General features: G+C 41.3%; 1 protein-coding gene across 2 annotated transcripts in view; it reads left to right on the top strand.

Annotated features, from left to right (window-relative positions):
* CDH13 (cadherin 13) overlaps positions 1-25,357 on the top strand; it is a 691,633-nt gene that overhangs the window by 571,281 nt on the left and 94,995 nt on the right. For both annotated transcript variants that reach the window (XM_066583672.1, XM_066583671.1), the window contains exon 10: positions 3,377-3,630. In XM_066583672.1, coding sequence (XP_066439769.1) covers positions 3,377-3,630 — 254 coding nt within the window. The remainder of the gene's footprint in view (positions 1-3,376; positions 3,631-25,357) is intronic.

Genomic DNA, 25,357 nt, shown 5'->3' with positions numbered 1-25,357 from the left:
CTATGTCTTGGCAACAAAAAGACAAAAAGCACACATGGAAGAAATTGTGCTAAGCAGCAGCACATGTAAAAAAAAGACTTGGGTATACTAATAGATCCTAACTGAACATGAGTCAACAGTGTGATGCAGCAGCTAAAGAGGCAAACACAATTCTGGGATGTATTAGGAGAAGCATAGAGTCTAGATCACGTGAGGTAATTATCCCCCTCTACTCTTCCTTAGTCAGACCTCATCTGGAATACTGTGTCCAGTTCTGGGCACCCCACTTTAAAACAGACATAGACAAGCTGGAACAAGTTCAGAGATAAGTTACCAAGATGGTGAGCGGTCTGCAAATCATGTCCTATGAGGAACGGTTAAAGGATCTGGGAATGTTTAGCTTGCAGACGAGAAGGCTTAGAGGAGACTTAATAGCTGTCTACAAATATCTGAAGGGCTGTCACAGTGCAAAGGGATCAGCCCTATTCTCATTTGTACAAGGAAATACAAGAAGCAATGGGATGAAACTGAAAGGGAGGAGACACGGATTAGATATTAGACAGTGAGGGTGATCAATGAGTGGAACAGGTTGCCACAGGAGGTGGTGAGTTCTCCTTCAATGGAAGTCTTCAAACAAAGGCTGGACAGACATCTGTCTGGGATGATTTAGTGATCCTGCACTGAGCAGGGGGTTGGACCCGATGACCCTGGAGGCCCCTATTATATGATTTTAAAAAAAATGCAGAGTGCTAAATAATTATACATTTTTGGCTTTTTCTCTTTTTTGCTCTTTTAATGCAAAAGTGTTCCCCAACATGACAGGGCAGGGCTAGTGATGAATGAGTAAGACATCAATGGTTTTTGAATGCATTAACCCTCTTTTATATGCATTCTTCAAAATAGTATAGAATCTCGTATCTAGTCTAAGCAGTGTGATCCGACGGGCTCCCTTCGCTGATCCAGAGTGGGGGGATCGGCCCCACACGGCCCCCTCTGTTATGACACTGACAAACTGCCGTGAATTAAGAACGGGGCTTGTTCAGGTGACAGTTTATACTAAATGTCTGAAATATTCCGCTGTTCCTGGTAATTCTCATTCATTCTTAATAAAGCCTTGTTTGTGTTTGCCCTACAGAGCCGGGATACAAATGATGGTGCGTATGGCGGCTCATGCCGAGTCCCGTCTCATAATCAGAGCAATATTGAGTTAGGTTTTCATAAACATGAAGGAAGAACACAAATCAGGCCCGTGATACGATCTTCTGAGTGCGGCTCCAGGACCTAATAACATCTATCAGACGGCTGATTTTTCAAAACCTGGCGATAATTTACTGCGAACAGCATTTTTCGCATGGGAAATACGTGCAATATTAAAGAACAGGGAAATAATGCAACAAAAAGCTCCGGCAAATTCAATATAGCCCCTCACATGTAACTGTACGGCGGTATTTACATGGGCGACTATAGTGTGTGAGTTTTGTGCGTTGCGAGGTTATTTGCAATGGTCTCTCGCAGCGATGCTGGAAAATGGAAAGATCACAGAATGTTCTAGATTTTGGGCGATATTGCCTACTATTTCCTGTGGGAGTAAGGGCAAAAACAGATGGGCTTATGTACAACTACGCTTGCCACTACGGAGTGTGGTTGTACATGAACTGGTGTTTATTTATTTTTTACATTTTGGGCCAATCAAACTCCACGCCATATCGCACGAGTTTGAAAACATCAGCAGGAAGATAGGTCCTGCCCTTCTCGGACCAATAGTAAGAGTTCTATTTCTGTGCGCTTCTTCTTCAAAAATCACTAATTATTTTCCAGTGGAGTGTTAAAAAAATGCATTGTAAGTGCATTACGTGCGATTTATATGGAAGTACGATACGTTTTTAATGCAGGTTACTATGGGGACGGCATGTAAAAAACATCCAGGAAGTATAGAGCAAAGAAAATGTGAGATAAAAACTTTTAACATTTTACAATATTGAAACGGGGGTACTACGACAGAGTCCTCCATCCCAGGGTCGGAATCGGCTGATGTGTGTTGCAGTCTCCAGGGGGTCCAAGGGCCTACTTGTAGCTCAGTTTTTTTAGAGTGAAAACCGTAACGTGCAATACAGCATACATGAGGCTGTGGGAAAACCTAGTGTAAAAAAGCATAAACGAACGTGTACTTTTTTTGCAGGACACAATAAGGCGAGCTCAGGGTAGACAGAAGCATCCTGGGGAGCAGAAGGGAGGTGTACATTCACATTTGTCTATGTTTTTTCTAAAAAAACTATGTATAAGTCAAAGTATTCATTTTTAAACTTTTAGCAGTAGACAACGTAGTGTGAAAGATTCCTATATGGTGATTGAAGTGTACTGACAAAATCCGAAACCGACCTCTGGCTTTGCTCCTGACTATGATATCCGCCTCCTCCTCTGTATCGCAAACTGAGACCTACCAATTCCGACCTCTGGCTTTTCTCCTGGTTTTGATATCTGCCTCCTCTCTTGTACCGCAAACTGAAACCTACCAATACCGACCTCTGGCTCTTCTCCTGACTACGATATCTGCCTCCTTTTTTGTACTGCAAACTGAGACCTACCTATACCAATCTCTAGCTTTCCTCCTGACTACGATATCTGCCTCCTCCTTTGTACCACAAACTGAGACCTACCAATAGCGATCTCTAGCTTTCCCCCTGAATACGATATCCGCCTCCTTCTTTATACCGCAAACTGAGATCCTACGAATTCCAACATCTGCCTTTCCTCCTGACTACGATATCCACCTCCTCCTTTGTACCACAAACTGAGACCTACCAATACCGATCTCTAGCTTTCCTCCTGACTACGATATCCACCTCCTCCTTTGTACTACAAACTGAGACCTACGAATACTGACCTCTGGCTCTCCTCTGGCAACTCTCTGGATATGCACAGCTACTTCACCCGCGGCTGCAACCCAGTTCCACAAACAATACACTCTGTTTGAAAACTTCCATTGAAGGAGAACTACCCACCTCCCGTGGAAACCTGTTCCAATCATTCATTACTCTCACTATCAGAAAGTGTACAGAGCTATTTTGCTGCCGAAAGTAGAAAGTTTCATACATTGTTCAGTGGCCCAGGTTGGTACTGCAGACTGAGTCCTGTTGAAGTGAATGGGAATCAGCCTCCAGTAGCAACCCAGGGGAACAGCTGATCTCTTGAAGTCCCAGGTGGCGGACCCCTGCCAATCTGCTATTGATGACAATCCATTTAAGATGGAATTCCCTTTGTTTATAAATGTGAGTTGGTCAAAAATATCCTGTGTGAAAAATATAAGAGTTAAGTAATGGGAAATATAGATTTGCCTCAATGTATATAACAACCTGCAGTGTAAATATAATGAAATATCCATTTTTTTAAATTGCAGCCCTTGGACTGTGAGATTTTGGCATTTCACACCCTGATGATCAAAGTTGAAAATGAAGATCCTCTTATCCCGGATGTTGGCTATGGGGCAAGCTCTACAGCAACAGTTCAGATTATTGTACTAGATGTGAACGAGGGTCCAGTTTTTCAGCCTGATCCAATGAAAGTGTCGACACAAGAAAACATTCCCATCGGATCTATGTTGTTTACAGTAAGCGCTACAGATCCAGACACTCTCCAGCACCAGACTATACGGTAAGTTCACTGTACAACTATCAGGATCGAAGTTTGTGCTATCGTAAGGGTCACCATGGATGGGCCAAACCATTCTGCTGTATAAGGAATATCCAAAATGGCAGCTATCTCTTTCTTGTTATGTCATTTGTAGTCATGTGATTATTATTATTGATACTATTAGTGATATTTGAGATCTTGGCAACCAAGTTTTTTTTTCTTCAGGCCATTGAGAAGCCAGGAGACCCAAGCAGAAGGTTTCTACCTGGGGTCTTCAGTCTTCTCAGCGGTCTTCCCAATATACTTGTAATTGCCTACAACTTGATGCTGTTCTTTTGTTAGCCAAATACAATTTTTTTCACAAGACATAAGACTTCTCAAAATGTATGTAATATGAGATGAAGCTTCAGTCTGGTCATTTGTTTCATTTAGGAGAGCTGGCTAAATTTGATTAACAATACACATTAAATTTTCTTGCTATCCATGATCTCAAATCCTTACCAAGACTATACTCAACAGTATAAGATTTGCTTGTTTGGGTGTCCGGATGACTTGGGTGGGTCTATCTGCCAGCGATTGGTCAAATGATTGTAGAGCAGTTGTGTTTTTGTCTTCACTTCTGTATTCCTAGTTTGGTTTGGATCATGATAATCATCTTCTACTAGAGCTCTACTGTGGGTGATTTATATATTTGCTTTTACATACTTGTCATTGGCTTTTTTTTGCCTTTTTTTTAAGTGTTTTGAACAGATTGCCTGTGATGTGGATCAGACCCATATTTCTTGTGGGCAGTAATTTGCAAAAATAGTGAGGCCAAAACACATTAGGATTTGACCTAAGTGTAGAAGCCTGGGATTATTGATGGATGATCCTTTGGTGGAGGCACTCCTGGAGTTTTGGTTGGCTTTCATACACTAGTTTAACCACAGAGATTCACACACATATATATGTATGTGTGTATGTGTCTGTGTGTGTGTATGTGCCTTTTGTCAATGCTGAGGCTGAGTATCACGAGGAACCCTCCTGTGTGGCATCTCTGGAATGGCGATGAAATACTCAACTTCAGCCATAACGAACGAATTTGACTTTTCACTTAACTACATGTACATTGATTTGGAATCACTTGAAGTCTTCTATTTACGTTGTCAGATAGGTAAAATCCAATTTTGCAATCCACCAGTTAGAGGTGAAGCTGGAGGTATAGTATTTCTTTCTGTACTTTTTTTTTAAAGAGAACCTGTTAGGTCCTCTGATGAGTGGGATGGGCTGCATCCTGTATCTTTACAGTCTCATCCCTGCTAATTCCATTGCTACTTTAATTTTTCTCCTAGACTCCCCAGATTTCCCTTAATAATGCTGTTACATGCAGAGTTCAGTACTAGCCTACTGTCAAGCAGGTGGTCTCCACCACTCAGTGTCAATGGCTGAGGTCATGTTTGATTGACAATGAGCGGTGGAGACCATCCACTTGACAGTAGACTAGTGTCGGGCTCCATATGTAACAGGAGTAATTGTGAGTTAATGGGGGTGATCTAGACGAAAAAGAAAACTAGAAATAGAGTTAGTGGGGACACAGCTGTAAAGGTATGTAGCCCATCCAACTCATCAGTCCTCTTTAACCCTTTCTAATCTAATTTGTATCCTGGTTTTCCTAGTGGGCTTACTCTTTTTCTGCCGCTACACAACGGCGCTATCTGCTGGCTAAAGCCAGTACTGCATGAGGTGACACGTTGGATAGGCTTTGGCAGCAGAGAGGCTGGCAATATACAGTAAGATAACCCCGACGGACGTCTTCCAACATTGGAGCTGTACAGCTTTAAATCATAACGTCTTTAGACGTCAGACAGTGGATTGGAAAGGGTTAAAGGTTTATGAGATACTATAAGAAAAACATGGCTGCTTTCATGCAGAAACAGTCCTACTCTTATCCATGGACTATGCTTTGGTTATTTCATCTCAATCCCATTCACGTTGCAGTAGACAATGAAGTATTATGCTGTCTTCGGCAGTCATTTCCTGTTTCTTTCTATGATGGACTATTCTGCTAAGTTCTATGGGGGGCGAGGATGATTAGGGTATGAATTAAAGCCTAGTATGGGTGAATGAAATAACTTTGTTAACCCTACTGGAGACAAAGGACATATGAGATTTAATATTTTCTTGTCTATGTATGCCAATTGATTTCATTTTCCTTCTTGCTACCCTGGCGACAGCCCCACGAATCAACAAGGAGGGAACAATATATATATAAATGGGTTGTGTGGCCCATATCAATAGAACGATGTCTTCTAAGCACTAAACAGTCGGTCTTACTCCAACATGGCCGTCTCCAAGTATTGACCAATGTCAAGATATCTGTGAAGCTCATGCTTTGATTATATGACGATAGAGCGCTATTTAGATACGTCATGTGTTTGTAGCTTATACGATAGATTTAAAGTGAAGTCTACTGTCAGAGCCCGGGCATTTAGATGGAATGTTCTGTGTTTCTTTAGGGAAGAGAAGAAGTTATTAAGCGCGACTGTATACATATATTTAAGAATAAAAAATCAATTAAAAAGCTAATTTAGTGACTTACAATTATTATTCCCTAATCTAAGACTCAGGGGGAAGATTGTCATGTTCATTATTAGGATTTGTTAATCCCTGCGCATTAACGTTGCTGGCACGTAGACTTCTAATGCTATACCGCAGCTCTGTAATAAAGCTACAAAGAGAAGGAGTCCAAAAAAATGTGTTTTTTTAATTTTAAATTGTGACGCCCAACGAAGTGGCCCCATCTATGTCTCATCAATGAGGAAACCATAGGCAAGAATGTTTGTATGCTATTAAAGGCCCGATCTTGTTGAGTTCTAAAGGGCAAGATGTTATCCTGTGGAATATTGGGACATATATATATATATATATATCACACACACACGTGTTCCAATGTCCCGTGTCGACACAGTAATAAAGATTCACTTCCTAAGGATTCCCGGGTGTCGCATCAGATGTCAGATCATACATCAGTCCTACATGCACATTGTCAGTCTTGGGTTTAATGGCACCCTGTGTGAAATTTTTTGCCCCCTCCTGCCTCCTACCGTCATAAGGAAAGAAAGCTATATATATATATATATATAGGCAGTCTGCCTCTGTTCTGCAATATAACAGCATACTCACAGCAGAACAGCTCAATGACTAAATACTGTACCAGTACCAAGCTCCTATATATATATATATATATATATATATATATATATATATATATATATATATATATATATATACAGTGCCAGTACTAAACCCATAACATGAATACAGCCACAGAACAAAGCTCAGTACATAAATAAAGCACAAACCAACCTCAATACATAGATACAATATCAGAACCAACCTCATAACATAAACACAGTACAAACGAAACAACTCAGTAAATATATAGGTACAATACCAGAACCAACCTTATAACATAAACACAGCACAATCGAAACTCAGTATATATATATATATATATATATATATATAATAGATACAATACCAGAACCAAGCTCATACCGTAAATAATGGCAGCAGAAGTAAGCAATTGTGTTGTGCCAATCGGATGACAGCAGTGCCCCAGAATATCAGAAGATAGTCAGGAGGAGGAGGATTCATATGGCTCCACATGGAGGAAGTTCAATTGTCTGGGAGACCTAAGGAGAACGATTGGTCCCAGACCACTTCTGTCTCCTACAAGGTGGTGGTGGGCGCTCCGTGTGACTGCATGTGTAGCACATAGCTAAGGCTCGTGGTGCCTTTCATCACCTACCCTCCACACTGGTTGCAGCCATCGGCATCCTCCTGCTAAAAGATTTTTGTGCGATGGACTCCTCACCATTCGCCCAGCTTCTGCCTCTGCCTGTAGGGCAAGCACAAGAGCTTGGCTTACCTCTTAAAGCACCAGCACTTGCACCCAGCTTTCCCATCCACAGTCTATCACGGCTTTTTGCTCACTGGAAGTTGCCTGAGCAAAAGCGTTCCTAGTGTTCCAAGTTGAGGTGCGCTTGCATTCTGCTTGCTACTTGGTTTAACACTCTGTCTGTATACCCAACTTTCCGAACTCTGCCTGTCCTGACCTCAGACAATTTTCTGACTATGTCTTGCCCGATTGCCACCTACTTTGATATCCATCCTGATTTACTATATTGCTTGAACTTCACTTGTGCTCATCTCAACCTATTTTACTAATGTAGTGGCCCGGCACATCATCCTGGCCCCCTCCATAAATGTCATACATCTTTGTCCTATGTTGATGCACTGTGCAAAGCCTGTCTTGTCATTTCCAGTATGTGTGTTGTACAGCTGCAGCGCTTGAATGGTTAATGTTTAATAAAATCTAAAGCCTGCATGTAAATGTATCAAGTCTGTCATGTCACGTGGTATGAGAGAGTTTATAAAAGTGAGTGATTAGAAGCAGGAAGGGAGTCCATGTCTTCAGGAGTTTGGTGGTGCAAGAGGTCCGGGCACAAGAGGGCACCTTTGGCCCTTGTGTGCTGAAGCATGGAAGAAAAGGAGAGATTCCCATTTTGTATGTAATCAGATGCTAAAGGAGTGAGCCCCAAGAAGAGAGAGAGAGCACTAGTAACTCTGTTCCTACAAGGCCCAGTGCAGAGGTACTGTTTGAGCTAGTCTTTTTCCTATGCGGCAGTCTGAAGCCAGGATCACAGCGTAGAGGTACTGCTTTGTCTGTCACACCCATGCGCCTCCAAGGCTGGGTGGAGGTACTACAAGTCGTTAATCCCTGTTTACATAGGTGCATCTTTAAGTCTAGGAGAGCTGTATGGAGGTACTAATTTTTGAAGTCAGTTTATTTACCTGCACCGTGAAGACAACAAGTTATTTGCCTTGTATTGTCTACTCTTCATTTTAAGTAAAGTTTATGCCGGACTCTAACCATTCCCAGAGACCCGTGGTACTAAAGAACACTAAGATCACCTGTAACAATTAACCCCCTGTTATCCTGTTCAGCAGGCATTCCCTATCCTAGAGGTGTCCTAGGTGGCTTGCAGTGATACTCTGGCCTTGGCTGTGTGTATCCCTCTGGGAAGGAGCCTGGTAACAGCCACCGTGACACGTCGGCACTATACCATCCCAGCTCCCCACCTATGTCAGGTGTCCGGGGTCTCCCTATGGGATGTTGTACTAACTATATCCTAGCCTAGTTCCTTTGTACTACTTGGCTCCTTTTGGCCTACCTGGATCAGCTCTCACTCCACTGAGACTACTGCTGGGAAATTGGCCTGATGGTTCCCTACATCGAAGGCCATATTCCTCGAAAAGGCGTTAAAGTGTGAAAACCAGGGGGCCTCTTACAGCAGCTTTCAGGAGTAGACTAAAGCCAAATAAGTCAGTGATACAGTAGGTCTACACCCTCTCTGTTACAGTATTTATATCAACCATAAGTATTACTGAGCTAAACACAACAGCTTGCACAACAGCTTGCAAAGTACAGTACAGTAGAACCTCAACTAACGTCATTAATCCGTCCGGAAGCAATGGACTTTAGTAGAAATCAATGTTAGTTGAGGACATTATTTCCATAGGAATTAATGTAAATCCAATTAATTGGTTCTAGATGTTCCAAAAGACACACCAAACCCCATTTAATAAAGAATAACTCTGGTCTTTAATACCAAAAACAATAACAATAACAATACTGAATGAATATAAAACACAACTGTAAAGAATAAATTAACATTTAACAGGTTTTTGGACATTTAGCATATAGTGCTTTGACATAGGACTGCAGGGACATCATTATAGCAGTACGTATCACGGTGTTATCTGTGCTTTGACATAGGACTGCAGGGACATCATTATGGCAGTACGTATCACTGTGTTATCTGTGCTTTGACATAGGACTGCAGTATTTATTTGCAAACGTTTCGTTACTGTACTGTACTCATCTGTGCAGTACTTACATTTTGCAGTACAGTGGGAATTCAGGAAGCAGGCAGCGTTCAGCCGGCACTTTGGGGATTCAACTGCTGTACTGTGTCAGGAGGCAGGCAGACACAGCAACGTTCAGCCGGCACTGTACACTGTGAAGAGGGGAGAGGGAGGAGTAGGAGCGCGCTGATGCAGGAGAAGCAGGAAGTGACCGGCATCAGCTACGTGCCGGCCCACTGAGCGGCGCCCGGGGTCATGGAGCGGTTGGCACCCTTATCTGAGGAATGTAACTTTATTTGAGGGACCGCTGCTGCCCTGACACATTGACTTAAGTTGAAAACAGTGTTACTTAAGAGCAATGCTACTCAAGGGTTTACAGTATAGTGAACACTATGCTCTATGTTACTCGGGGGCGTAAACATAAGAGGAAGAACCCAAAAGCTAAATTAAAACGGGGGTGATTCTCCTCCTAGTACACACCTATATGTCCAGCTCACTATGTGCCACTTTATCCTATACTACCCCCCCAGTATTAACTCTGAATATCATCCTTTTTAATGTCTCTCTGCTAATGAAGCCCCCCTCCTTCATGAGAAAACCCCTTTAAGAAGATATAGTTTGCTCCCTTTCATGTTCATTCTTTATGGTTTGTTACTTTTAATTAAAAACTAATGTGAATTAAATCTTTAGTCATTTCACTCTCATTTTTTTAATATTTCTCCTGCGATAAATCATAATTAATTTTACGTTGTTACTTCCCCATAATATTGAATCTACTTATGTCACCGCTCAGTGACAGGTGTACTCTAAAGCCGACATGTGCCGAACACTACAGATGGCTGCTACTAGAAAAAGCAATCATTGAATAAAGACATTTTCTTAATTAATTTCTTATTTCAGAAGGCAGCGATGTGAATATATAGTTCTGTGTAGGATACTAATTGGGCAAAACATCAGGTAAAAAAGAAGTTCCGTCACCAGCAGTGACCCCATGGATGAGATTCTCCATTGCTGGGCAGCTTCTGGGGCGCTCTGAGCCTGAGAGCGATCCGGTCCTCACCGGCTGTGACAGCGGCATCGGAGGAAGCCAAGCACTTTCTGCTCTGCTGTCTGCCACCTTGCCTGTCACATAGGGGGTGCGATTATGTCATTGGGCCGCCTGTGTCTTTCTGCAAAGTCCTGGCTTGAAGAGGCCAAGACAGAGGATGGGGAATGCCATGGGAATGTGATGTGACTCAATTTATTATTTTTATTACTAGGTCACAGTGGGGCATTACTAATTGTTCAGGGGCACAATGTGTCCTATAAATGACTCAAGGGGCTAGTAGGGCCTATAAATGGATAATGGGGCAAGCAGGGTCTATAAATGATTAAAGGGGTAGAGTGGGGCTTATTAATGGCTAAGGGGGACTATAAATAACTAACAGGGCACAGTGGAGCCTATAAAGGACTTAAATGCAGTGCAGCCTATAAATGACTAAGGGTCACAGTGGGGCCTATAAATGACTCAAGGGAAGTCTGAGAGTGTCCAATTGTGCATGACAGTTTGGCGGCCCTGGTCTGGAGTTTGCATTTCGATACTGTAGCTCCAAGTTGCATGAAACTTGTCAGCAGTCTTTTTTTCCATATGAACTAGTAACACATAGAGTGTTGGAAAGAGGGTTGCTTCATACCTGTACTCTGTTATTAGTTCATATGGAAATAACTGCTGACAGGTTCCTTTTAAGCATCAGCTGATCAACGTATAGAATACGGTTACTCAATGGGACCTTTTTGCCAATCTGAAGCATTTGTTATTCACGGTGGTACGGTCTGGAGGAGCGGTACTACTGCAATAACATGTAAGACTTGAAGGAGTTTGACTCAGGTCTCTCAACTGCCGATGGGGACCGTCAAGGCTGGGTGATTTGTGTAGGCTTAGAGGCGGTCTCAGCGGTTCTGGATTCACCTCCGGTGGTAGACTTACAAGTTCCAACTCGGTATATATATCCTCAAGTAAATGATACACTTCACTGTGCACCAATTCAGACATCGTATGGAAGCACCTGCTGCACCAGTTGGTGGGGCACCGGTCTCACAGTCAGCACAGAGTAACGCGGCCAAGACATCTTTGGAGACTGCCATTACTAGTGACTGCAGAATAGTCCAAGGAGCAGCAGCAGGTAAAAGGAAGTGGCATTTCAATCCTTTTTTGTAGGAGGGTCATCTCTCACCACTTCGCTGTCTATGCAACCCATGGCAACCCATCCTAGGGTAGGTTGAATGCATCTCTAGACTGTAGTAAAGGGTAGGCCTAATGCCCCACTGGCCAGTCCTGTTAGGCTGCATAGTAAGCCTGAAAGGAACGAACAATATGGCGGTAGGCTCAGTGCGTGGCTCCACCTCTTCCCCTTCCAGTCTAGAGATGCGTTCTCTCTTTCTAGGATGCGTTTCCACAGGCTATATGGATGGTGGCCATTTTAATGAATTCCTGGACAACCCCTTTAAGCATCCATGAAAATCATTAGCTTACATACAGTCTAATAGGTGGTATGAAGCATTAAAGGAGTTATCCAGTTGTTAACTATTGATAGCCGGTCTGCAGAATAGGCCATTAATAGTAAGCCACCTGGGATCCCCACTGATTAGCTGTTCACCAGACCAAAGTGCTTCTGTACTGAGTTGATTTCTGCAGAAAGCAGAAAGCTCTGTTCTCACTGCAGTGGCCAGGCTTGGTATTGCAGGCAAAGTTTCTATTGAAGTGAATGGCGTGCGATTCCGAGTATGGCCACTGCAGTGAGAACAGAGCTGTTTGCTTCCTGCAGATATCAGCTCAGTGCACAAGCACACCAGCCTGGCAAAACAGATGATTAGTGGGGGTCTCAGGTCACAGACCCCTGTCTATCTGCTATTGATGGACTAACCTGTGGATAAGCTATCAATGGTCTACAACTGGACAACACCATTAAACCAGCAATGTACACACCGTAAACAATTGTCCAGACTACACATATTTGATGTCCACCCCAGATGTTGACTTGTCTGTCTATAGGTGTGAATACCCCAGCTTTATACTATGTATACTTCTCACTATTCATTGTCCTCATATGGAATGGCCTGAGTTATGCAATAGTTTTGCAGCCTTCTTCTGGATCAGAAGTGGACACAAAAGACCCCTTTGCCCCATATGGGGAGATTAGCACTATGAATGACGTCTGATGGTTGGAGGGCTCTGTTACAGATTTTGCACTACAACCCAGAAGCTTGCGGTACAGTTCTGTATTATCGCCACAAGCAACATCTGTGCAATAGAGTTTGCCAACTTCCGATAGGTCCCATCATAAAGTGTTAGCTCTAACCCGACTTCACTCCGTGAAAACCAATGTGACAGCTTCATTGCCCAGTGACACTAATATACCCCGTCATGCAGGTGACAATCTGTCCGGAGCAGTAAGTCTGCAGGAATTCACTATAAGTGCAGATCTGGAAAGCTTCATTTTAGCAGCTTGTATCATAGCAGCAGATATAATTCTCAGCTTGTCTCTTCCAGCTTTTTTGTCTTCCTAGTTTAATCCATAGGGAGGGCTGGGGAGAAGCAGCAGCTCCGGGCTATGGTTTTCTCCTCAGACAATCTGCTTTCTTCTTTGCTATGCCGTTGGCCCACTTACTGCTTTCTTCCTCTACCCTGCATACAGGATACTGCATTAAAATAAATGTATATATTCTACTATGTCTTCAGGAAGTAAATCTGCTGCCCTGCAGTGTCTGATATTTTAAGGGGCAATTCCAGGCTCTGTTGACTTTCAGTTCAAAGAAACAGTAAATATACATTTTGCTAAAATGATTTTTTTTTAATATTATTCCTATTATGTCTCTGGATGGAGTAAAAAATAAAACCTGTATTTCAGAGAAGGGTTTTTAATGCTATAAGTGCAATAACATCACCTGTTAAGTATAAGAATATAACTGCTATAACATTGCCCCCTATGTGCAAGAAAATAGCTACTATTATACTGCCCCCTATGTACAAGAATATAACTACTATAATACTGCCCCCTATGTGCAAGAATATAACTACTATAATACTGACCCCTATCTACAAGAATATAACTACTATAATACTGCCCCCTATGTACAAGAATATAACTACTATAATACTGCCTCCTATGTACAAGAATATACCTACTATAATACTGCCCCCTATGTACAAGGATATAAATACTATAATACTGCTCCCTATGTACAGGAATATAACTACTATAATGCTGCCTCCTATGTACAAGAATATAACTACTATAATACTGTCCTCTATGTACAGGAATATAACTACTATAATGCTGCCTCCTATGCACAAGAATATAACTACTATAATACTGTCCTCTATGTACAGGAATATAACTACTATAATGCTGCCCCCTATGTACAAGAATATAACTACTATAATACTGCCCCCTATGTACAAGAATATAACTACTATAATACTGCCCCCTATGTACAAGAATATAACTACTATAATACTGCCCCCTATGTACAAGAATATAACTACTATAATACTGCCCCTATGTACAAGTATATAACTACTATAATACTGCCCCCTATGTACAAGAATATAGCTACTATAAAACTGCCTACTATGTACAAGAATATAACTACTATAATACTGCCCGTATGTACAAGAATATAACTACTATAATACTGCCCCCTATATACAAGAATATAAGTACTATAATACTGCCCCCTATGTACAAGAATATAACTTCTATAATACTGCCTCCTATGTACAAGAATATAACTACTATAATACTGCCCCCTATGTACAAGAATATAGCTTCTATAATACTACCTCCTATGTACAAGAATATAACTACTATAATACTGCCCCCTATGTACAAGAATATTACTACTATAATACTGCCCCCGTGTACAAGAATATAACTACTATAATACCGCCCCTATGTACAAGAATATAACTACTATAATACTGCCCCTATGTACAAGAATATAACTACTATAATACTGCTCCTATGTACAAGAATATTAACTACTATAATACTGCCCCCGTGTACAAGAATATAACTACTATAATACCGCCCCTATGTACAAGAATATAACTACTATAATACTGTCCCCTATATACAGGAATATAACTGCTATAATACCGCCCCTATGTACAAGAATATAACTACTATAATACTGTCCCCTATATACAAGAATATAACTACTATAATACTGCCACCTATGTACAAGAATATAACTACTATAATACTGCCTCCTATGTACAAGAATATAACTACTATAATACTGCCCCCCATGTACAAGAATATAACTACTATGATACTGCCTCCTATGTACAAGAATATAACTACTATAATACTGCCCCCTATGTACAAGAATATAACTACTATAATACTGCCCCTATGTACAAGAATATTAACTACTATAATACTGCCCCCCATGTACAAGAATATAACTACTATAACACTGCCCCCTATGTACAAGAATATAACTACTATAATACTGCCCCCTATGTACAAGAATATAACTACTATAATACTGCCCCTATGTACAAGAATATAACCACTATAATACTACCTCCTATATACAAGAATATAACTACTATAATACTGCCCCCTATGTACAAGAATATAACTACTATAATACTGCCCCTATGTACAAGAATATAACCACTATAATACTGCCCGCTATGTACAAGAATATAACTACTATAATACTGCCCCCTATGTACAAGAATATAACTACTATAATACTGCCCTCTATGTACAAGAATATAGCTACTATAATACTGCCCCCTATGTACAAGAATATAACTACTATAATACTGCCCTCTATGTACAAGAATATAGCTACTATAATACTGCCCCCTATGTACAAGAATATAACTGCTGTAATACTGCCTCCTATGTACAAGAATATAACTACTATAATACTGCCTACTATGTACAAGAATATAACTACTATAATACTGCCCCCTATGTACAAGAATATAACTACTATAATACTGCCCCCTATGTACAAGAATATAACTACTATAATACTGCCCCTATGTACAAGTATATAACTACTATAATACTGCCCCCTATGTACAAGAATATAGCTACTATAAAACTGCCTACTATGTACAAGAATATAACTACTATAATACTGCCCGTATGTACAAGAATATAACTACTATAATACTGCCCCCTATATACAAGAATATAAGTACTATAATACTGCCCCCTATGTACAAGAATATAACTTCTATAATACCGCCTCCTATGTACAAGAATATAACTACTATAATACTGCCCCCTATGTACAAGAATATAGCTTCTATAATACTACCTCCTATGTACAAGAATATAACTACTATAATACTGCCCCCTATGTACAAGAATATTACTACTATAATACTGCCCCCGTGTACAAGAATATAACTACTATAATACCGCCCCTATGTACAAGAATATAACTACTATAATACTGCCCCTATGTACAAGAATATAACTACTATAATACTGCTCCTATGTACAAGAATATTAACTACTATAATACTGCCCCCGTGTACAAGAATATAACTACTATAATACCGCCCCTATGTACAAGAATATAACTACTATAATACTGCCCCTATGTACAAGAATATAACTACTATAATACTGCCCCTATGTACAAGAATATAACTACTATAATACTGCCCCCGTGTACAAGAATATAACTACTATAATACCGCCCCTATGTACAAGAATATAACTACTATAATACTGTCCCCTATATACAAGAATATAACTACTATAATACCGCCCCTATGTACAAGAATATAACTACTATAATACTGTCCCCTATATACAAGAATATAACTACTATAATACTGCCCCCTATGTACAAGAATATAACTACTATAATACTGCCCCCTATGTACAAGAATATAACTACTATAATACTGTCCCTATGTACAAGAATATAACTACTATAATACTGCCCCCTATGTACAAGAATATAACTACTATAATACTGCCCCCCATGTACAAGAATATAACTACTATGATACTGCCTCCTATGTACAAGAATATAACTACTATAATACTGCCCCCTATGTACAAGAATATAACTACTATAATACTGCCCCTATGTACAAGAATATTAACTACTATAATACTGCCCCCCATGTACAAGAATATAACTACTATAACACTGCCCCCTATGTACAAGAATATAACTACTATAATACTGCCCCCTATGTACAAGAATATAACTACTATAATACTGCCCCTATGTACAAGAATATAACCACTATAATACTACCTCCTATATACAAGAATATAACTACTATAATACTGCCCCCTATGTACAAGAATATAACTACTATAATACTGCCCCTATGTACAAGAATATAACCACTATAATACTGCCCGCTATGTACAAGAATATAACTACTATAATACTGCCCCCTATGTACAAGAATATAACTACTATAATACTGCCCTCTATGTACAAGAATATAGCTACTATAATACTGCCCCCTATGTACAAGAATATAACTACTATAATACTGCCCTCTATGTACAAGAATATAGCTACTATAATACTGCCCCCTATGTACAAGAATATAACTGCTGTAATACTGCCTCCTATGTACAAGAATATAACTACTATAATACTGCCTACTATGTACAAGAATATAACTACTATAATACTGCCCCCTATGTACAAGAATATAACTACTATAATACTGCCCCCTATGTACAAGAATATAACTACTATAATACTGCCCCTATGTACAAGTATATAACTACTATAATACTGCCCCCTATGTACAAGAATATAGCTACTATAAAACTGCCTACTATGTACAAGAATATAACTACTATAATACTGCCCGTATGTACAAGAATATAACTACTATAATACTGCCCCCTATATACAAGAATATAAGTACTATAATACTGCCCCCTATGTACAAGAATATAACTTCTATAATACCGCCTCCTATGTACAAGAATATAACTACTATAATACTGCCCCCTATGTACAAGAATATAGCTTCTATAATACTACCTCCTATGTACAAGAATATAACTACTATAATACTGCCCCCTATGTACAAGAATATTACTACTATAATACTGCCCCCGTGTACAAGAATATAACTACTATAATACCGCCCCTATGTACAAGAATATAACTACTATAATACTGCCCCTATGTACAAGAATATAACTACTATAATACTGCTCCTATGTACAAGAATATTAACTACTATAATACTGCCCCCGTGTACAAGAATATAACTACTATAATACCGCCCCTATGTACAAGAATATAACTACTATAATACTGCCCCTATGTACAAGAATATAACTACTATAATACTGCCCCTATGTACAAGAATATAACTACTATAATACTGCCCCCGTGTACAAGAATATAACTACTATAATACCGCCCCTATGTACAAGAATATAACTACTATAATACTGTCCCCTATATACAAGAATATAACTACTATAATACCGCCCCTATGTACAAGAATATAACTACTATAATACTGTCCCCTATATACAAGAATATAACTACTATAATACTGCCCCCTATGTACAAGAATATAACTACTATAATACTGCCCCCTATGTACAAGAATATAACTACTATAATACTGTCCCTATGTACAAGAATATAACTACTATAATACTGTCCCCTATGTACAAGAATATAACTACTATAATACTGCCACCTATGTACAAGAATATAACTACTATAATACTGCCTCCTATGTACAAGAATATAACTACTATAATACTGCCCCCCATGTACAAGAATATAACTACTATGATACTGCCTCCTATGTACAAGAATATAACTACTATAATACTGCCCCCTATGTACAAGAATATAACTACTATAATACTGCTCCTATGTACAAGAATATTAACTACTATAATACTGCCCCCCATGTACAAGAATATAACTACTATAACACTGCCCCCTATGTACAAGAATATAACTACTATAATACTGCCCCCTATGTACAAGAATATAACTACTATAATACTGCCCCTATGTACAAGAATATAACCACTATAATACTACCTCCTATATACAGGAATATAACTACTATAATACTGCCCCCTATGTACAAGAATATAACTACTATAATACTGCCCCTATGTACAAGAATATAACCACTATAATACTGCCCGCTATGTACAAGAATATAACTACTATAATACTGCCCCCTATGTACAAGAATATAACTACTATAATACTGCCCTCTATGTACAAGAATATAACTACTATAATACTGCTCCTGTGTACAAGAATATAACTACTATAATACTGCCCGCTATGTACAAGAATATAACTACTATAATACTGCCCCCTATGTACAAGAATATAACTACTATAATACTGCCCCCTATGTACAAGAATATAACTACTATAATACTGCCCTCTATGTACAAGAATATAGCTACTATAATACTGCCCCCTATGTACAAGAATATAACTACTATAATACTGCCCTCTATGTACAAGAATATAGCTACTATAATACTGCCCCCTATGTACAAGAATATAACTGCTGTAATACTGCCTCCTATGTACAAGAATATAACTACTATAATACTGCCTACTATGTACAAGAATATAACTACTATAATACTGCCCCCTATGTACAAGAATATAACTACTATAATACTGCTCCTATGTACAAGAATATAACTACTATAATACTGCCCCCTATGTATTAGAATATAACTACTATAATACTGCCCCCTATGTACAAGAATATAACTACTATAATACTGCCCCTACGTATATGTTTATATTTCTTTACACTACATTCATCTAATAGCTGCATGTCATTTATTTGCCTCTCCACTACTGCCAGTGGCATTTTATGGAAATGAGGACAGTGATTGGTAATGTAATCTAGTACTGTAACACGGTGTGCCCCCTGCCCTCTCTAGAAAGAGAATATCACCGCCGCCGTCCGCTCATTATGTCTTGTATATTAATAGATGATGTTTTGCAGTGTTGTCAGGTCATAATTATACATTTTCTGCCACATAGCGGGGCAGATTTAGGGGCTTAATACTTGGAGTATCTCCACCACTTCTGGAGTTTTAATTAGCAGCTTTAAGTCTGGATGTCAGCGGGAGGCGATAGGACTATGTTTAATAAAACCCTACACTCTGGGAAATTAAGAGAGGCCAAGTATGGCAAACTATATGAAGAACTGTAGATCTTAATTAAACATGAGCATAATTATCGGTGCTAAAAACTCTCCCCGTCTCATCAGTCCCTCTCTTATACCGACGGCCTAATTATAGCTAAGCTAATATTTTTAACAGTGTATATCCATATTGTGGACAGCTGAAAAATGGCCTAAATTACCAATCCCCGGCGCCTGCAGTACATTTTACGACGATTGTTTCTACAAGAGCCACGGCGCGAACAGATTATAGGGAGGATAGAAATGTCCATTTCCTATGCAAATGCTGGAAGGAGATAATTATATTAATTACGGATGAACGGTCTTACTCAATATTTGTCGTTTCGCAAATCGTGGATTCCAAAAATATCTCTTTTTGGCTCCTTGACTCCAAAAAGCTGCTAATTGGGATGGAAATAAAATTACCGGTGAACCAAGTTATAAGCAGCACAAGAGAATTAATAGTAGGAGGACCACATAAATGGCTCTCCGGATCTCAATGTCCTACATCCAGGAGTGTGTGGGGTCTGTGTACATGGGGCGACCACTTTGTCATAGACACCCATCTATCAGCATGTTGCCCTTCACAACTGCAGTTTATTGTGGCATCCATCTACAGGTATGAGAGAACCCAGGATGTGCCAAGAAGACATTCCCCACTAAGGGCGGTGTAACTAAGGGTGTAAAAGTTCAGCCACCCCCCAACCTCCTCCATCTGTACCCATCCCCACACCATTATTGCACATCCACCAGACAGACAGGAAGGGGGCCATTAATTAATGCTGCTTGCGCCGAGTTCTGATGCTCCACGAGTGGAGGTCCCACCCGTGGACCCTGATCGATCAGCACAACAGGGGCAATGCAGTCCCTCCATTGTTCTAAATAGTGGGGTCCAGTGGTAGGGTCCCCTATAACCAGCATTAAAGGGGCTTGCCCAGGACTTTGGGCATTTTTCCTATCGATGGCACAGAATCGGTAATCAATAGATGATCTGAAGGGGTCCGCCTCTGAGTATCCCCACTGATCAGCTGATTCCTGGGGCCAATGTGGTCAGCGCTGGAAGCAGATAGTGCTGACAACTTTGCAGCATCTTAGTCTGGTGCTGCAGGCACAGCTGCTATTGAATACAATGCAATACCGACTCTGGCCTCTATACTACAGACAACGCAGTCTGCTTCATGTGCTGTCCGGGCTGACAGCAGAATCGGGAATCAGTTGCTCAGCTGTCCCGAGTCACAGCCTCTCTGTCAAACATCTTTTGGTGACCTATCCTAAGGTGACCAGGTGTCCTGATTTAGGCAGGACAGTCCCACTTTGGGAAGCTATGTCCCGCTTTTCCCTCGGACCACAGAGGGACAGTCATTTGTCCTGCTTTCAGAACATTTGTCCCGCTTTTTTCCCCGCCTTCGGGATGTGGGGTGATCATGAACGTGACCATCACTCTGCAGAGCTGCTGCGGGATGCACACACAGACGGCAGTGTGTGCACCTGGGATCCTCTTCCCCTGACCTCTCCTCCTTGGTTCTGCAAGAGAAGAGAGGAGGAGTCAAGGTGCACATACTTCTGCCTGCAGCAGCACCAAGCAGAGAAGGAATACAAGGAGTAGGTAAGTATATCAGTCTCAGGGGGTCACTATTACTACTGGGGCTGATATAGTGGACACTATTACTAGTGAGGCCACTGTGGGGGTCACTGTTACTACTGGGGCTGATATAGGGGACACTACTACTACTGAGGCCACTGTGGGGGTTACTATTACTGCTGAGCCCACTGTAGGGGTCACTGTTACTACTGAGGCCAATATAGGGGACACTGTTACTACAACGGGCACTCCGCATGTGGCAGCATACCTCAAGATGACTTGCATGGCAAATTACGTAGCATTTCCGCATCCAAAAAGCAGTCAAAATCTGTACCATTGGTGTGGATTTTGACTGGAAATCAGCCACGTATTGACAGCTGATTTTATATTATTTGGTGCTGCCCATCACCTCCTCTGTAGGCTTCCCTCTGTCAGCGCTGCCCGGCTTCTTGTGGCCTTCTCAGGTGCGGTGCCGCTGGTCAGGTGAGACTCCTATAGGCCTATGGGAACTGGAAGCCGGGGAGCGCTGACAGTGAGAAGCCTATGGAAGAGGTAAGGGGAGTGCCACATAGTACGAAATCAGCTGCGGATAGGCAGTGGATTTACAGTCAAAATTTGCTCCAATGGTCCGGATTTTGACAGTTTTTTTGCTTGCGGAAATGCTGCAGAATTTGCTCCCTGTCTTTTTTTAAACGGCCCTGTATTTTTTATAACGACGGAGGTAAAATCACTTGACCACACCCCTTTGTCCCGCTTTGACCCCGGCGAAAATCTGGTCACCTTACCTATCCATAAGATAGAAAAAAACGCCCAGACAGCCCTTTAATTTTTAAAGATAGGGGAAATGCCCACCTGGACCCCAGTGCTCAGAACAATGGAGGGACTGCATTACCCCTGTTGTGCTGATCGGTTAGGGTCCTTGGGTGGAACCATCACTAATAAACCACTGAGAGCGTCTAAAGTCAGATGACTGTGGGAGTAACCATACGCAAGGCGCTGGCGCAGTACTCTGCTGAAGTTTTAGCAAGTAAGGGAGAACTGTGGTACGCGGGCACGGGAGGGTTTGCTATGGCGCGTGTGCAGGATTACAGCAAAGAAGAGAAATCAGTATGTATGCCAACCAAGAACAGGGGTCTGCCCGGTGTGGCGCTGAGGGAAAAATCTGACTCTCTTCAACTCATTAAAATACAGCGCGGGAAAACTTCAAAAGCAGATTGTAAAGGGACCGGGGCACGGATTATAAAACTAATTAGCGATAAGAAAATCTCATTAGCAGTGCTGTTAAAGGTTTATTGTAGATTACATTGTAATAACTTGATGACAAGTTCCCTTTAAGTCCCAGAAAACCTATTTAAAAGTGTTTACCCATCTGCACAAGCACTTGCTTTACGCCTTATTAGGGGATATGGATATCCTATACAGTACTGCTGGTCACAAGCCATTACTTCTGGCCACCGGTTGCACCCACTTCTGCAGTTTGGCAATGCCCACTGCACTTTAATCCGTACTTAGAGTACAGAAAGAATAGATGAGTGTCTCCAGTCATTCTCCTTTGCCCAATGGGAGTCTGAGGTAGTCTGAAACCCACCTCCTGTCTTATGATTGGCCATGCTTTATACTGCAATTCACCAAGAAATCAGTGCATAGAGGCAGATTTCTACAACAGCTAGGATAGAATTGTCATAAACTACAAACAACTCCGATGCAACGGAGGTGGAGATGTACGAACATAATCTAAATCTGTCTTTAAGCCGAATCTGTACACAAAGCTAATCGTTAAGGAGAATTGGTCTTAAAGCAACTGCGTTGATTTTATTAATTAGTGTTTTATGTTGTTGAGACAGGCTTGTTGTGTTTTATTAATGGTTGTTGTATGTCGCAGAGACAGCCTCGACGAGCCTCCGATCTGCTGCAGCTTGGATTGCTGTTTATTCCAAGAAGTAATTGTAGATCAACCATAACTCATTGACGCCGCGCCAAATGTGGTTAAATGACATTGAGCTCTTTCAAGGGGAGTTTTCTGCGTGCTATAAAATGCAGATGAGTTATGTGTGGTCGGAGCTGGAGAGCTGGGAATACATTGACATTCACAGGAGGCTCCTGCATCTCGAAGACTATAATGTTTCATTATATGGCCATGTAAACTTTACCGGAATGTACGTAGGGATGTAAAGGACCGAACCAAAAGTTGTAAATACTATCGAGGAGGGAAAACTAAACCCACAATATTTCCCTTAAAGGTGCACTCCCAACTTACTGGTCCGAGCGTGCTAGGGGAAGGGGGGTGCGGCGGGGGGCAGCGGGAAGGGGGGAGAGAGATCTCTCTCACTCTCCCCCCCCCGCTACACCCCGCCACCTGCCGCTCACCCGCGCCCCCCCCCCCCCCCCGAGCACGCTCAGACCAGTAAGCAATTACTCAAGAAGAGCAATGCTCGCTCGAGTAACTGCTTTATCTGAGCGTGCTCGCTCATCTCTAACCATTAGGATATTCTATAATAATATGTTCGTGGCGGTCCAACCTCTAGGACCCATGTCAGGGATTAAGAGAGCAGCACTACCATCCACCCACTTCTCAGGGGACTTCAACACAACTCCATTCAAGCAAATGAATTCTGGGGGTCCAACATTGCTTCTGAAGGTGGGAAAACCTTTTAAAACTTCCTAGACCAAGTTGCTCTTGTGTGAGCTAGGATTTGAGTGCCAACAGGTGATGTCCATTAATCCTCGTGTACCGCTGTTCACACATGGTAGAGGGTCGCTGATATGGCAACATTAATGTAAGAGGGGGCACCTCGTTGTTTCCCACTGTGCTGTTTATGCCTTGCTGTTGCTTTTAAGGTTTATTAGTATTTATATTTTTAAGAGCAGGTTGCCAGGGGATTTTGGGTGTGCCCGCTCGTCCTTACGGACATACCAGAGTGGTTTCCGGAATGGTAGCCATGGTTGGCAGGCTCCTGAGTTTAAGGACAGGAAATAGTGCAGCTCTGTGAGCTGACTGGCCCCCACAGGTAACCAGCAGACAATATATCACCCAATGGGCAGACAGTCTAGAGTGGTCATGCTTAAGCACCTCAACGCAATCCCATTCCACTATTGCTGGTACCCAGCCTAAGAGGTGAGCTCTGTGCCCCAGTGAGTAAAGCGATACACTAGAAACGGTGCACAGTAGAGCCTCAGGACTTTGTTATAGTTAAAACAGTTTATGGCCAGTTTATGGACTCTCACGTGAAAGACCGCGGCCAACTATGGTCTTATACTGCTTGTTTAAAGCATTCATTAGTCTACTCCATTTCACAAGAATCGTTAGAGACTTCCCGCAGCCGCTTCAGCCTAATTGGATTCAGTTAATAAAAGTTCTGTGAGCATCCAAAATTTCCTACTATGAGTTTTCCCTCTGCTCATGATAGGTGCCCCTCCCAAGGTATCACTACAAAGAGATGGCCCACCTGCTGGCCAAGACTTTAATATTGCCATTTCCCAGCCATGATGGATTGATGACCTTCTTGCCAATGATAGAGGACAAATGTACAATGACTCCCTCCTTAATACAGACTCAAACTCAGATAGATGTGAGTCTGCCTGTATTAAGATGTCTAAACCGGTCTGAAAGAAAGCAGAGAACAGGCAAAGACCCCAGTCAATCCTCAGGGACCCTTCTTATTAATATAATCGTTCATCCCCATAAAACTATCATTGGTCAGCTGTACATCTCCCTGTTTAAACGGGAAGATGTGCAACCGACAAGCAATAATTTTTATTCTTGCTACAAAGATTCCCATCAGTCGATGAATGAGAGTTTGCTTGGTGGATCATTTGCACCCTTGCATGGCCCTGTGATTGGGGAAACAGTAAGGTCATGTAAAAGGTGCTTTAGTCCATTGGTGATAAATGGGTAATGATGGAGGACAGACAAAACTTTTTGTTGGCTGTCACCAATAAAGATGAGAGTAAACGTGTCCATACACCTTCAACTGTTGGCTGAACAATTGTTCATGTGACAGCTGTCTCCCCCAGCTCCTCAATGCATACGAGCATTCGGCTCGGTTAAGTGTTCATTTGTTTAG

Source organism: Eleutherodactylus coqui, chromosome 11 (genome assembly GCF_035609145.1).
Source record: "Eleutherodactylus coqui strain aEleCoq1 chromosome 11, aEleCoq1.hap1, whole genome shotgun sequence".
NCBI classification, from domain to species: Eukaryota; Metazoa; Chordata; class Amphibia; order Anura; family Eleutherodactylidae; genus Eleutherodactylus; species Eleutherodactylus coqui.
This window is presented reverse-complemented; position numbering and strand designations above follow the sequence as displayed.